The 15,006-nt window shown below is 37.0% G+C and overlaps 1 protein-coding gene across 1 annotated transcript; it reads left to right on the forward strand.

Moving 5' to 3' along the window:
- The first annotated feature begins 2,037 nt into the window (after nucleotides 1–2,037).
- Nucleotides 2,038–8,111, forward strand: PKIB (cAMP-dependent protein kinase inhibitor beta). The gene is made up of 2 exons (XM_063098431.1): nucleotides 2,038–2,206; nucleotides 8,044–8,111. Exons 1-2 carry the CDS (start codon nucleotides 2,038–2,040, stop codon nucleotides 8,109–8,111), a joined length of 237 nt encoding a protein of 78 aa, XP_062954501.1.
- The last annotated feature ends 6,895 nt before the right edge of the window (nucleotides 8,112–15,006 follow it).

Raw genomic sequence — 15,006 nt, forward strand, 5'->3', positions numbered from 1 at the left:
AGAGATAAACGCTTGATCATGGCCACGGCTTTTGATGTGATGTTAATTGACTGAGGACAGAATGGAAGACTGAAAATGGAATCTGCTTCCAGACTGGTGTCAGGCACTTATCACAAGCTGTACAGAAGAGATCTCTAATTGAAATTCATGTATCATGGGCTGGGGGGAGGGAAGGTGTTTAAAAGATAAACATTCAAACTAGAGAAGAACACATGAAAAGACAATCTCTCTCTCTCTCTCTCTCTCTCTCTCTCTCTCATATGTCTGCGTGTGTATACACAGAATTTTCTCTACTTAAAAATTAAGGAAGGGCATAATCTAAAGTAGCTGTTGTATGAATAGCTATACATATCGCAAGAATTTGGAAAGATAATTTTGTGGCAGTCCTTGTTATTTTGCTTTCAGTGTGAACTAGAACTGGGTTTGTATCCCTCAGTGCTAGATTAGCAGCTGTGCAGCTTTAAATGAGTCAACTTCTTTGAGCCCCAATTTCCACATTCACAGAGTGCTCTTTGAGCCCCCATTTCCACATCCACAGAGTGAGGGCCATACCTCACTACCTCATAGAATTATTGAGAAGTTTAAATGAGATAATAGGTGTAAAAATATTCATGCAATATTAAATAAATGGTGCTTTCCCAATTAGACAACTCAACAGATCTCCAGTAGGAAAATGCTTCTTGTTAGGGTTAACGGGGACACATAGGATGGTAGAATAAAGAAAACCTAGTGAGATATGAGCAATGATGCCAATAATCAAACATATCAAACTCTGTATAGTTATAAAGAGTTTCTGTACCTTTTATCTCATTAGTTCCTCACAAGAATCCTGTGAAACAGACAAGCTAATTGTCATACCCATTATGTAAGGGAAGAATTGTGAGTCATATAAATTAAAGGGACAGACCAATATCACTTGAAATGGACTGAATTCTCTTTTGACTAATAGTCCAGTGCTCTTTACATTACTCCAAGCTGTCTGTTGTTATCAGACAGCTGGCAAATATCAAACAGCTGGAAGTCTAATGGATTCCAAAATTGTGTCTGAAAACCTAGCATTGTTCTCAAATCCTTGTATTTATACCTTCTTTCTCCCCTTTGAGAGCACATGCACCCTAAAGATGGAGAGTGTATCATACTTCTGTACTCTCAATGCCTAGCTGACAGCCCGGCACCTACTAGCATCTCAATAAATGCTTACTGCTGCTGCTGCTTTTGAGATACTGTTCAGTATTAATTTCTTGAGAAAGATTCATTAGAAAACATCAAAAGAAAGAGGGTCAGTTTTGGAATAAGCAATAACTGCTTCCCCTCCCCGTATGTTGAATAATCTCTTGAGAATTATTTCTTAGAGGAAGACAATTGTTAGGAAGATAAAGGATGCTTAGAAAAGTGTTAGTAATTACCATGTCCACTTGAAGGCAAGAAAAGGCAAAATAGGTCCTACCTCCCTAACATAAACAGGAGTCTATTGAAAATTAGTTTGGAGACCAGAACTGATTGAAGTCCATAGCTCTCTCTGGGGAAAAAAGCCTTTGAGACGAAGTTGAATTTTTTATTTCTACAGAGTAGGAACAGAGTGTGTTTTGTTTTCTACAAATTATAGTGATTTTTGTTTCAGCCTGAACAGAACCACAAGCAAATATTGGCAGGCAGAGTCTCTACAGGAGTGGCTAACCAAGCCAGTTTTCATTTCCTTCCAAACCCTAGTTTGGCTGATCCATCCACAGACAAGCAGAACAAAAGGCAAGGGATTACTGCACCCTAAAGCATCCAAGTGGCTCATTTGGCTCAGGGGTTATTTATAGCACTCTGGCTCATACTGAAGACTTCCTGCCCTTCTCGATGAATGTGAAAAGGAAGCTCAGAAGCTTAGCAGTAGGCATAGATGAAGGATGTGATCAATGATTAGATTCATCGCTGTGTCCAGCCTGCTGTTTTTGATCTAGCTATGCCTTTCAGCCATCGTGGTGAACGTTTACCTCCGAGTAGGCTCATCCTCTTCTTCATGTGCACATTCTATTCGTAGATGCTGCGATGAGGACAGATTCATCAGCAATGACTGATGTGGAGTCTGGGGTCACCAATTTTGCATCTTCAGCAAGAGCAGGCCGCCGGAATGCCCTACCAGACATCCAGAGTTCAGCTGCTACAAGTGGAACCTCCGATTTGCCCCTCAAACTGGAGGCCCTCTCTGTGAAGGAAGGTAATACAGTGGGTACAAAACTGTGCTATCTACCCTAAGCAATCCATTGTGCAGTATATGCATGTATTGAAACAACATCCTGTATCCCACAAATATGTACTAGTAAATGTTAAAATATTTTGAATAAAAATTAAAAAAAAATTTTTTTAAATGCTCTTAAGTAAATCAGCAGTACTTCTCTCTTTTTAATCAATCCTTTTCTCTGGTAGAGTCTCTCTTTTAACTATTTAGAAGAACTCTTTTTTTTGTTGTTGTTACTTGTTTATTAAAACCTCTCAGCTTTTGTTTAAGGCTAAGTAGATTTGTCAGCCTTTCTCAGTAGTTTTATCTTTTTGTCTCATGGCATGTATGTGGAAAGTGAAGTTTTATTTATTCATGAGTGTGTACAGTCATGCACCCTTCTAGTAATTGGGAGTACAAAGATGAACAAATAGGACCCTTCCCTCAATGGATTTACAAAATTTATTGAGAATCACTTAGAAATAAAATAATTTTCTGTCTGCCATCCATTGACAAACCACTCAGAAGCTTCTGCGTCACTGTAGTATTCTATGAGTCCTTCTACTTCTTATATCTAGGAAGTTTATCGTCCACTGGGGATGAGGTTTTTAAAGTGAATTTTTATGTAAAAGGTGATCGTTCTTTAACCAGTAGAAAAAGACGAATTAAGAAAAAGGGAGAGCAGTCAAACCAATGAAAGAAAATCTTGGGTCTTTCTCCTCATTGCTTATATACAGTTTCTATAGCTTCTAGAGTTTTTAGTCTTCTAAAGATAAATACAAGAATACTTTCAACAGTTAAGAGAGTCCCTTCATTTAAAAACATTCATAGAGATTAAAGATAATTTCAAATCAAAGCCATTACCAAAATACTTGTGTCCTGTTTTAAACTCTAGGGTGGACTCTAGTGTGTGTGTAGAAATGTATTCCTGGTGGCCCTGAGGCAAGAGAGAGCGAGAAGCTGCGGAACATCTGCCTCATTTGTGGGAGCAAATGAATGGGGTAGATGCACACAGGAAGAAGAAGGCTCTTGGCTTTTTGCCTCAGGAGGTTATTCAGTACGTGGTAAAATTGTGAATGTTCCTGGTTTGATCTCTATGAAATACTTAAATCCTTCTTAGGCCAGGGACTGAGGTCAGATCCTGGAGTCCCATGATTACCTCAGATGTTTTCGAAAGGTCATTGCATTTCTTATAGAGAACACTACAAATAATAGTAAAAAAGCCCACACATACATATAAAATATTATAAGAAGAAAGAAAAGATGGAAGAGATAAAGGGAAGAAAAGAAATAAAAATATGTGTATTTTTTTCACCTTTTAAGTTTGAAAATATAATATGACTATCAGAACATAATGTTGCTGTTTAAGGGCCCATCCTCAGCTAGGGAGGTAGAGAAGATAATTACTTATTAGTATAAAAATTCTAATTAAAGTTTATATTCCTTAAACACACGCAAAAACCCCTTAATGTTCACTGACATCACTTAGTTAAGCAAAAGAGAACAAATACACTGTAGGAGAGTTAGTAGTCTTCTTCATTTTAGTTTGGTCACAAGAAAGATCATTATCTAAAAGAATGTTGTTCTCTTTTTTATATTTTTCTTTAAACCATTTTGAAATAAAGTGAAAGACATCAACTAAGAAATTCAGAATGTTAAAATTGAATCCACATATAACACCAGAAGTTAAAGAATAAACAAAAGGACATAGGCTTACACAGGTAGATGGGATAACAATGCTTTATTAACAGAACTACAAATATGTAGTTTTAAGGCCTATCTTTTTTTCTCATTAGCTAAGCACAAGTAGTACTAAAGATTTTAAAATGAATATTTTCCTATTGCTAATAAAACTAAATGCTGGGGTCTGCCTTAGACATTATGATTTCAGTGTTTTAGTCATTTAAAAATACAAATTCTGAAAAAGAGCAGCAGGTTTCCCTCATGCCTGTCCTCTTGTTTTCGTTTTTACCTTTATTTTTGAAAAATATGCTTAGGTGGAAGAAAATCTAGGATCTCAAATGTCTTACATCTGGCAGGAAATTAGCCTGAGATTTGTCCAGTTTATAATCTGTCTTAATTATTACTTACAAATTGATAACCATGATAGGGAGGACAGTGATGCCTGATAACATATCAACAGCAGGTGACAGATGGTGGTGGCATCCCAGGAAGCTATAAAAGTCACTAAGTGCCTTTTCTTACCTCCACCATTATTTCTTATTTGATCCATCATTTAACTAAGTGTCCAGTAAGTGCTGGGCACCATTCTAAAAACCAGAAATGTAGTGGTGAATAAGACAGATATAAACTCCTGCTTTCACAGATCTTATATTCTAATGAGAGAACTGGACTATAAATAAATAAATGTGTAAGTCAATAGTGATATGTTCTATCAGAGAGTTAAAATAGGGTGCTGTAGTAGAGAGTTACTGGGTGGCTACTATAGATTGGGAAATTAGGGAAGCCTTAACTGAAATCAGAATGACAAAGATATGTTTTGAATAACAACTGAATAATTCAGCCACAGGGAGACCGAAGGTAAGAGCATTCTTTGCAGAAGGAGCAGCTAGCATAAAGTATTTAGGGTGGAAGAAAATGGACGTGGTTAAGAAATGGAAAAGCCGGCCATCGTGGCTTGAGGGCAGTGGTTGAGAGGGAGGGTGGCTCAGGATGACGTTGGAGAGACAGCAAGGGCTAGTAGATCTTTTAGGGCTTTAGAAACCTGGGTGAAAAAATAGACTTTTATTTGAGCAGGAGTATTTTCAGCAGGGGAATGACATTTCACTTATGTTTAAAATGTTCACTTCGTTTGTTATTGGAGAATGGATTGCAGGAGAGCAAGAATGGAAATGCTTGTATTGGAAGGTGAAACCCTCTTTAAGAAATCTTTTTAGGCCATATTAAACATTCAGACTCACACAAGCATATTTGGTGCCAGTCTGCTCAGTAAAATACAGATCAAGGGACTCAACAGGCCAGCATCACACAATCTTCTATGGGAGCCCTTGCAGCAATCCATATAGCAGACCTGGGGATTAATCTCTGTGTGCCCCCCCACCTGACAAGTGAGAACTCAATTGTAAAGAGACAAGATCTTCTGTAATGGAGCCAAAGGGTTAGAAGCCCCTTGTCCCACATGAGCTGATACTTTGCAACAAGTCCTTGAACATGGCTCATTAGCGTCCCTCAAGAGACATGCTCAGTTAGAAGAGTCATTACCTACAGTGAAGCCCAATACTATGGTTTTCTACAAGGTATTTATAGTTTATATCTAGTTTCTCTCGGTACAGATGTTTTTTACCATTTGGGTCATATTTACCGTAAGCTTAGAACTAGGTTGACATTCCATTTTAATGTGGTTTTCAGGGTAACAGAGCTAGAAAATTAACCCCAAGTCAAATAGATATGTACTTAGAGAAGTAGAAAGGTTTTGTTAACCTTTACCCTAGGAGACTGCTTCAGTAGTCCAGAGAGAAATGGTGGCTTTAAATAGGTCAAGGTAGAGAAAGGTGGGCAAATTAGTAGGGTAAAGGTAGTAAATAGGTAGTAAAGGTAGAGAAAGGTGGGTAAATCAGTAGGATTTGCTGATGAATTGGATGTGGTAGCGATAAAGAGGAGAAATGAACAGTAATTCCCAAAGCAACCAGGTACATGGTGATGCAACATACTGAGAAAGGCCAGCCTGAAGGAGGGGCAATTTTGAGAGTTGGAAAAGTGAAGATTTCTGTTTTTTCCATGTTCTATTTGAGATGCCTATGAGATACCTAAATGGACATGTCAGTTAAGCAGTTGGATATACAGGCCTGGTGGGCTAGAGAAAAAAACATTCAGAAATGTATATATTCTTAATGTTTGAATATGTATTTTCAAAATATATTTTATATGCTAGAGGAGAAAACAGTGCAGATGAAATTATCCCATACCTGACAAGCCACACGAGTAGATTATTACAAGCAGGTTAAGTGACCTACCCAAGCTCAGAAAATTAGATGGTGATAGAATCTCTGGCTCCAAGGCCTTTGTCTTTCCTAGAACATCAATATTTCTCAATGAATATCTCATGGAAATTTTTCTGGATATTAATGTGTCACATACAAAAATGATGCTGTGATCAAATAGGTTTGAAATTGCTGGTTCAAACATAACAGCTTTTTACATTTCTCAGAATAAGTTTCCTTTTTAAACCAGGACTTCTCGGAGCCTTTGCTACAGAGATTTTAATGTGCTCTTGTGCCTACAATCCTCTAAGGTTCAAACAGACAGCATTTTCTTCCCTCATTTATTTGACCATCTTTGAAAAAACATCTTGCAGAATGATTGTCCTGCAAGGCACTCTGAAAACGTTACACAATACTTTGTGTTCTAATGAGCAGTGGAAAAAGCAATTGACACAAAAAAGAGCAGAACACAAGGATGGAAATAAAAATTTTCAAAGCTAGGACTCCTAGAGAATAGAATCAACCAAGATAACTTAGGAACCAACATCTGATTACTTTTCCAAGATTTCTTAATAATCATGACCAAGAGAATAGATAAACAAGTGTTCAACAAAGCTTATTCACATTTGAAATGACAGGGACACATTTGAAAGGTAAGTCTGATATTGGTGGTGTACTCCCAGAGAAATGATGTTGAAGGAATATATTGAAAATACATTCAACTGTATAATTGTACTGAAAGCACTTGACAAGTGCAGAAGGCAGAACAACAATAACAGTGACTATCCTTGAAAGTGCACAATATTATATGAAAAATAACTCGTTTGACTACTGTTTTCCTTTCATTGACATCACAGTACAGGGATAAGGATGATTATAACCTCTTTGAGCAGTTTGTTTCCTTTTATTTCCAATCATATTTCAACTTTTTTTTTCACATTTCAAAGCAAAAAAGTGGTACTGGTATAGGGGGAGTTTAAAACCACATTTTATATTTTAGCTAATAATCCTGAGCAAGATACTAGACTGTCAACAGGTAACATACTGCTAGTATTTATCTAATCATTATCCTGAGTGTCTTGTTCATTTCATAGAAAAAGATCTACTTAAGGGGACTTTATAGCACATCTCTTCATTAGACCCACTTAGAGACAGTAGAGCTGACATATCTTCTCAGAAATCTGTAATGCTTCGTGGGTAGTTTGCTTAGAACAATTGATGGCAAATGCTGCTTAAATCTTTCTAGAAATAATTCAGTGCTTCATACTTCATTCTTCCTCAGAATACCATTTTCTACCAAGTCTGTTTTCCTGAAGGAGTTCTTCAACGAACTATTATTAAGCACCTGCCAGGTTACTCAGAAGGCAACCAAGTGTGATTGCTAAGATTCAAACTCCCCCTTGATCCCAATTCTCCCATTTTACTGTTTCTGTTTCATAGCAAAACTTCTTGAAAAAGTTACCTGGCTTTGTGCCTCCATGTCTTCTTTGTCTCATTCTTTCTCCAGTCTTCATAAGATTTGCACCCCACTGCTGTTTCAAAATCACAAATCACGTTGACTGTCACTTACTAGTTCTGTGACTTTGAGATTAACCTATTTGTGTTTCAGTTATTTGTGTTCCATCTCTGTACATGGAGATTGTAATAATACCTTAAAAGACTGCCTAGCACTTAACTCCATAAAATAGGAGAGAAAGTTGATTAGGAAAATGTAGATTTCTAAACCTACCCATGTATCTCTTTTTTGTACAGTTTCCACATCTGGATTGAGAGCAAAATAGTCAAACAGAAAATGAAAACAGTGGGTGAAGGAAAAACTTAACAGTTTTATACAATATAATATAAAATATATTTCAATATATTCTACATATAAATGAAAAATTATTTTTTTTTCAGATGTAAAAAAGAAAGATGAAGAAACAACACGAGGCCAATTGGAAAAGCCCCAAAATGAAGAAAAATGATGGCTCATATGATCTATCAGTGTGCTGAATTTATGCACGTTGAAAGACTTAGTGGCTCTGTTTTTCTGAGATGTTTGATCTGGTAGTAACTATGGTAACATTGCAGCCCTAAGCAACATGTATTAGATAATTTTGTTGTGACGCTACTCACTTGGATTGCAACCGTGATGTCCAATATAGGCAATTAAAAGGCAGGTTACTTCCAAATTACACTCATGGAAAAGGTTAAGAATGTATGATCACTTAAATACGTATCATTGTCTATAAACCAACAAAATCCACTGTTCTCCTTTGGATTTTCTTAGCCTATTGTATTTTAATTTCATTTTTATAGTGATGGGCAAACCATTTCTTAGTAAATGTAAACAAAACACCATTAACTTAAAACTTTATAGAATTTGTAGGACATTATGTTTTTCAGTGAGAAGGAATAATAGAGTAGTCAAAACTAGCATGGATAGAGTGTGTTTGTTTTTAACCAAAAATGCACCAGATTTTTCCCCAAACCCTAAAAACGATTTGGAAAAGTTACAAAAGCTTGACAACATAAACATCTCCAACATGTTTTTGTCTAATATATTTTGCTTCTAGTCTGTGCATACTGTGATTTTCCATGCGGATCCTTAAAATGCAAAACTTGTGACAGATTGTTTATATGAAACATGCTTATTAAGTGAATTTCACTATCTTCCTTAACTTTGGTGTGCATATGTGTGTGTATATTTTACTTTGATGAATTATATAAAATACTTTATTAGTTGCTTTACGCTGTCTTTTCTTATTCTTAGGGCTTTTGTGTATGTATAAATTGTTTCTAAAATAATTTCCTCAGGAATGCAGACTTTAATTTTTATATCTTTCCTAAAGTAGCTAACACAGCAGTAGGCACTTAAATATTTAGTCAATGATGTAGGTGGAAATAGCAAAATACTTGCTTTTAATATATATTTAAGTATGTATTTTAAATGAAACAAAAAAAACCAAAGCTTTAGTAAATTTTGATTTATTAGGCTTTTTAGAAAAATAATCGTATTCTGAATTTTAAAAAATTGAATAATGAATTTACTTTTATTTTCCTATATATGTGCATGCTTTTACATCTTATTTGATTGTTGACTTAGGTCATGTCTGTATACAGTAACCAAATAAACTCTTTCACTATTAAAGAAATTTGTTACTGACACAAGTCTCCTTCATTTTACCTTCTGAAGTATGCCAGGTGAAAAATGGTGACACATTTTAAAGGATTAAATTAACAATCTGCAATACGAATCATCTCCTGCTTATTATTTTATTGACAAAGCTTACCTCTATATCTTACATCAAAGGGGTAGATTTCAAAGAACATGATTATTTTAAATTTTCAAATATAAATTTTTAATAAAATAACCCAAAGTAATATTTTAGGGGTAGCCCTAATTTAATACTCAGTAAAATGTATTATGGCCATTAAAATTCTGTTTCTGAAGGTTATTTAATGGCATGAGATTATATAATCAGTATAAAGAGTGGTTACTGTAGAGCAGCATTTTTAGCTGGGGGGTGGAGAGTGCATTTTGCCTCCTAGAGGACATTTGGCAATGTCTGGAGACTGTTGGCTGCCACACTGGAGGAGGGAGGCAGGAGAGAAAAGGTGCTATTGGCATAGAGGTAGAGGTCAGGGATGCTGCTAAGCTACTAAGCATCTCACAGTTCTACAGGGCAGTCCCACCACCTCGCCGAAAGAATTATCCAGCCATGTGTGTCGGTAGTGCTGAGGTTGAGAAACTCTGGAGTAGAGGTAAACTGGTTCTGTGATGTTGGACAGTTTACATCATGTCTCCAAGTCTCAGTTTTATCTTCTGTGAAATGATATTAAGAACAGCACATACTTTATAGGGGTGAGTGGAAGTGGTAAATAAGATAGTATATGTAAAGCAATTTAATAATGCCTGGTAAAGAATAATAATTCAATAAATATTAGCAATCATCATTTTTATTCCAGATGCTCTTGCCATTTTTCACTGGTAGTTGAGGGTGGTGGACAGCTGAATTTGTTAATTTGCCTGTCTCCTGCCTTCCTCTGTGATTTCACAAACATCCCCAATTTTTGGTGCTGGGAGAAGACGCTATGGTGGAAATGGACAATTCATGGTAATTACCACATTAATGCCAATTCAATCATTTCAATGAATGGCTGACAGGTGATAGTATTACCCTTCAACAATTAGTCACCTCTCTAGTGTTTTCTAACATGTTACTGTAACAAAACAGAATTTTGTCAGTATTTGAATGACCAACTTGTTTCATGAAAATATAGAAGCAAGAAAAAGTGCAATAGCTCTTGGGTCATGTATTTATCATATGGTACCCTCTCCATTTAGAAAATCAAAAATAAAGCCATTTCTCTCCTCATCCTTGCTAGTAGTGATATATATTCTGAATGATGTATATCCTAAGTCACTTATTTATGACAGTGCACACACAATGTCCCATTATATACTTAATTATAAGTATTTTGTATTACACAAGGTATTAGGCTTGTATAAGAATATTTACCAACAAACTTGTTTGTTTGTTTGTTTTTTCCTTTTTTTGCTGAGAAGGAACCCAGACAAAGGAGAATGAAAGGTCATTAGCAGTTCAAAGACAAAACTGAATTTGCCTACCAACTTTTGAAAAATCAAGCTATTTTGGGGAACTATATTTTGTCATAGCAAGCAGACACTTTTAACAAAGCTACCGAGCTGGGGCTTTTTAAAGAAAGTCTCCATGCCCATTTCTGCTATTGTGTTTGTACAAGCCACTTACTTTAGTCAATAGCTATAAAGTCTTAATTAATACTGTCAGATAACCAGGCTAAAAGGGGAAAATAGAGCTGTAAAGTGGCTGTCTGGGATCTTAACTCTGTATAAAGGAGAAAGAACAAAAAGAATCAACTCTGTGTCATGTGCCCAGAGATACTTTTGTGATCTGGGTGGGAAAGGTTTGAACCTTCTTAGAATGTGAGTGACTATAGGGGGAAGTCTCCTACTTGAAGAAGGAAATTAGCTTCAGTTTTGCTAGCTCAGGTGATTCTGGCAGCCTGGGCAGATCGTGGGGGCAGGGGGAGAAGAGAGAGAGGAGAGAGAGAGAGACAAGAGGAACATGTTACCAAAGCTCAGATCTGTTGCCTTATCTGGAGAACCTGTCCCCTAAATTCCAATTACAGCTCTGCCATTCATTCTTATGACTTTGGATAGTTATTTTATTCTCTGTGCTTCAATTTCTTTAATTCGCAAAATGGCAAATTACTCTGAGGATTAGATCAATGAATACTAGTAAATAGCTAAGGTTAGTGCCTGACACCCACTATATATATATATACACACACATATATGAAAAGATATTGTTAGTATATTATTATTATTATTATTTTCCAGAGCATAAAGGGTGGTAAGGGTAATAAAGACTTTACGGTGAATATCCTACATTTGTTCATTCTTTTCTATGTTACTTGCCAGAATAGATTTCTTCCTCTTCCTTCACTCTTTTTTCCTAGTTAAAACCAGGACTGATACATCAGAGTGGATATTTTTTTTTTTCAGTTATTGATGACAACTCTAAGAACATCAAAAATCTGTAGCTATCTAAAAATGAAAGCATTGGCTCCAACAAAGGGCTGGGGCAGGTATTGTCGCTACCTGTGAAAATCCTTAAAAGGATCTCTGAGCACATAAAAGAGGAATAATTATTATCACAGCTGTGCTTCAAAGGGCTGGTGATTACTAAGCACATAGTAGATCCTTTTGAAGCTTCATAAAAATAATCATACAAAGTATTGTTAATGTTTCTCATTTTAAAGATGAAGAAAATGGATTCAGGGAGTGCCTTTGGGAATTCACACAAGAAAGCTGCAATGGTGACTGAGGATAGGGCTCTCAGAGACAGGAGGTACATGGCTTCTCTTGTTCTAAAAGTCCCATCTGCCCCAAATCACCTTATCCATGAGTCTTATTCAATCTGAACTCCATTCAGGATTCCTAGGAAAACTGAAAAGTTGTGTAGGAAGAATGGCACACGAACCATCATGAGGCACTGATAGCCCGAGCAATTTTGTTTGGCATTATTCATTCATTCACTCATTTATTCATATTTTAGCTCATTCCAGAAAAGATTTTATATGGCAAGTGCACTCATCATTTAATTTACCACAAATTTGCAAGACCCTGAAGAAATGGAAAATTGGAGAGAAGTGGGTGGCTCTCTTGGGTGGAAAGTAGTACCTGAAAGAGAAGCAAAGGGGAGAAAGGCTGCCCTGGAAAGAAGAGAGGCACCACACGCAAGCTAGATTCCTTTTGCATTTGCCCTGGGCCTGGCCCTGATGGTGACAAGGGCACACTGACATTGTGAGGAAAAGTAAAAATAACCTGGGGTGAACTATCATTGTTTCAAAAGTAGGGCCACACGGGCAAATGGAATAATCTCATTTGTCCCATGTAGATATGTTTCAGAGGTTGAATAATGTTTGGCAGTACTGGTGTCAGAAAAGCATCTGAAGTGCTAGGCAGAGGACTTGGGGAACCGTTCTTCCGAGAGCAAGAAATTAAAAAAAGAAAAAAAAAAAAAAAAAAACGTCTTGCCCTATCTTAGAGTCTATGGAACTGTCTTTGGCAGCTCTGTGAGAGCTCTCACAGTGCCATAGACTTATCAGACATTCAAAACATTCCTGTTTTATAATAAATTTATCACCTAACTTGGATTTCCGTTAGAGGAAGGAATTTGCTTTTTAAATCTTTCCTTTCTTTGATATTATAACATTGTGGAGAACAATTAAAAAAAAATAGCTTAAGCTATCAGCCAATAAATGTGGATTTGGTTCCAGGATTTCTGAACTGAATTTGACCTAAGATGATTGCATGACTTTGGGTAAATTATTTTCGCCCCAGGTAGTCATTAATTCTCATTTTCAAGAATTACTCAAAATTAACACTAGGTGGTGCTCGTACCACACTTCTAACTGATCCCCCAAGGTTGCCTGAGGTTCCCAGTTTGTTTTACCAATTCTGCTACATATGCGGGTCAGTATTATCGCAGAAACAAAACAATAACAGCAACAACAACCAAAGACTACAGTATTTCAAACACAATTTTTCTAAGAAACAGTTTAGAAAGGAAATTATAATTAAGAGTGTGCTATTCTCTGGTTGATTTTTAGGCTACCCTTTGTTCCTGGGTACCAAAAGAAGGTGCTCTAATACATTTTAAAACTACACTTCTTAGGAACATAAAGGCTACACATTTTTCTTCCATGAAACAGAGTTCCTTTTTTTCCCCATATAATAGGGTTAACCAGATCTTTTTTTTTTAATTTGAGATAGTTATGCACAAATGTTTTATTCATTAAAATCAAATTACAAACAATTCTGAATTCTCTACAATCTTAGATTCAAAATAGACCTTTGATGTCTTTCAAGTTAAAAGCACTACTTTAGACTTTTAGGTTTTGAAAAGCCTCTGGCAGCTTAAGCCCAAGTAAATGGTATGTGAATATGTGGCTTTATTCTTGATTTAACTCAAAATATCTTCTATCACTTGACAGTTTCCCCTTCCATGTAGGAGAAAGATGGGCCTCATGAAAACAGAATGGGAGTTAACTAGGTGATTATTCCTGGCCTTCCAAGGGCAGAAAAGGAAATAGGGAAATCTTTTCCCACAAATCTAACTATGTTGTGTGGGAAAGTTGAGCACACAAAGACGATGCTGGCCAAGTTGTCTTGGCAAGGTACTGCTGGGGGTAAGAGGCCCTAAGCACAGCTTCTCGTGTCTCTGGAGTGTGTTCACTGGACAAGAAGTTCTGTAGTCAATGACAGGCCATGGGTGGATAGCAAGGGAAAGGGATGGATGGTAATAACACTTAATATGTATTTAGAAACAGTTCCCAGTGCTTTATGTGATTAATTTATTTAATTCTCACAATAGCCCTACGTATGAAAAAAACACAAGCCCAGAGAAATGTTTGCCAAAGGTCACACTAGTAAATGGCAAAGGTAAATTACAAACCAAAGCAGATTGGCTCCAGAATCTGTGCTTTTAATCACGAATGTATACCATCTCCCCAAATAACAGCAAACACTTAGACAGTGATTACTCTTTGCCTGATACTGTTTTAAGTGCTTCACACATATCAATTCTTTCCATTCTCACAACAACCCCATGACATGGGTATTATTATTATTATTCTCATTTTACAGCTGAGGAACTGAGGCACAGATTAGTTAAAGGATAGGATGATGATTAAAGTTGAGGCTGTGCTGAGAAACAAGACTACCTCTTATTAAAACAAAGTCCATTTGAAGGATACACAGCAGGTGCAGAATTCAGCTCTGATCCCACCCTTGCTTCTCCTTTCCCTTGGGTTTCTCTTACTTCCGTCGATGCCGTCCTCTCCAGGCTGTCCCAGCCCACACTGCCTCTCTTTGAAGCTTTGGTCTAAGCATGGGGATGAACTTCTGCCCCTGGTGTCTCTTGTTATAGCTAGGATTAAAAAGAAAAAAAAAAAAAAAAAGACACTAACTATAGAGGGAAAACAAGACACACTTAACTTCCTTTGCACGGAGGGCCACGCCCTGACATAGTGAGGGCTGCTTGGGCAACAATGTCCTGGGGCAACTTCCCAGACGCCTACCTGTTTCTCGGAACCAGCCTGCCCTCCACAGGCACCGTCTCCCCACCAGTCTTCCCCTTTGTCACCACAGCCAAAATGGCCTTGGGTTTCTTCCCCAGGAGTTTGTCCCCCCATGGTAATTAACAAAATGAATGGTCTCACTCTTCTGGTGAGAACATCTGCTTCCCCAGAGCACTGGAAGTTTAGGTGGCTGGCCAGGAAATATTGTCAGAGGAAGGTTGCTCCACAGAAGGGCATAGACCCAGCAAG

This window comes from Cynocephalus volans, chromosome 5 (genome assembly GCF_027409185.1).
Source record: "Cynocephalus volans isolate mCynVol1 chromosome 5, mCynVol1.pri, whole genome shotgun sequence".
NCBI lineage: Eukaryota > Metazoa > Chordata > Mammalia > Dermoptera > Cynocephalidae > Cynocephalus > Cynocephalus volans.

What these genes read in the sequence shown, in the direction of transcription:
- PKIB (XM_063098431.1), top strand. Translation starts at nt 2,038, where the DNA reads ATGAGGACAGATTCATCAGCAATGACTGATGTGGAGTCTGGGGTCACC. An exon ending in GGCCCTCTCTGTGAAGGAAG is followed by an intron (nt 2,207 to 8,043) that starts GTAATACAGTGG and finishes TTTTTTTTTCAG; the next exon opens with ATGTAAAAAAGAAAGATGAA.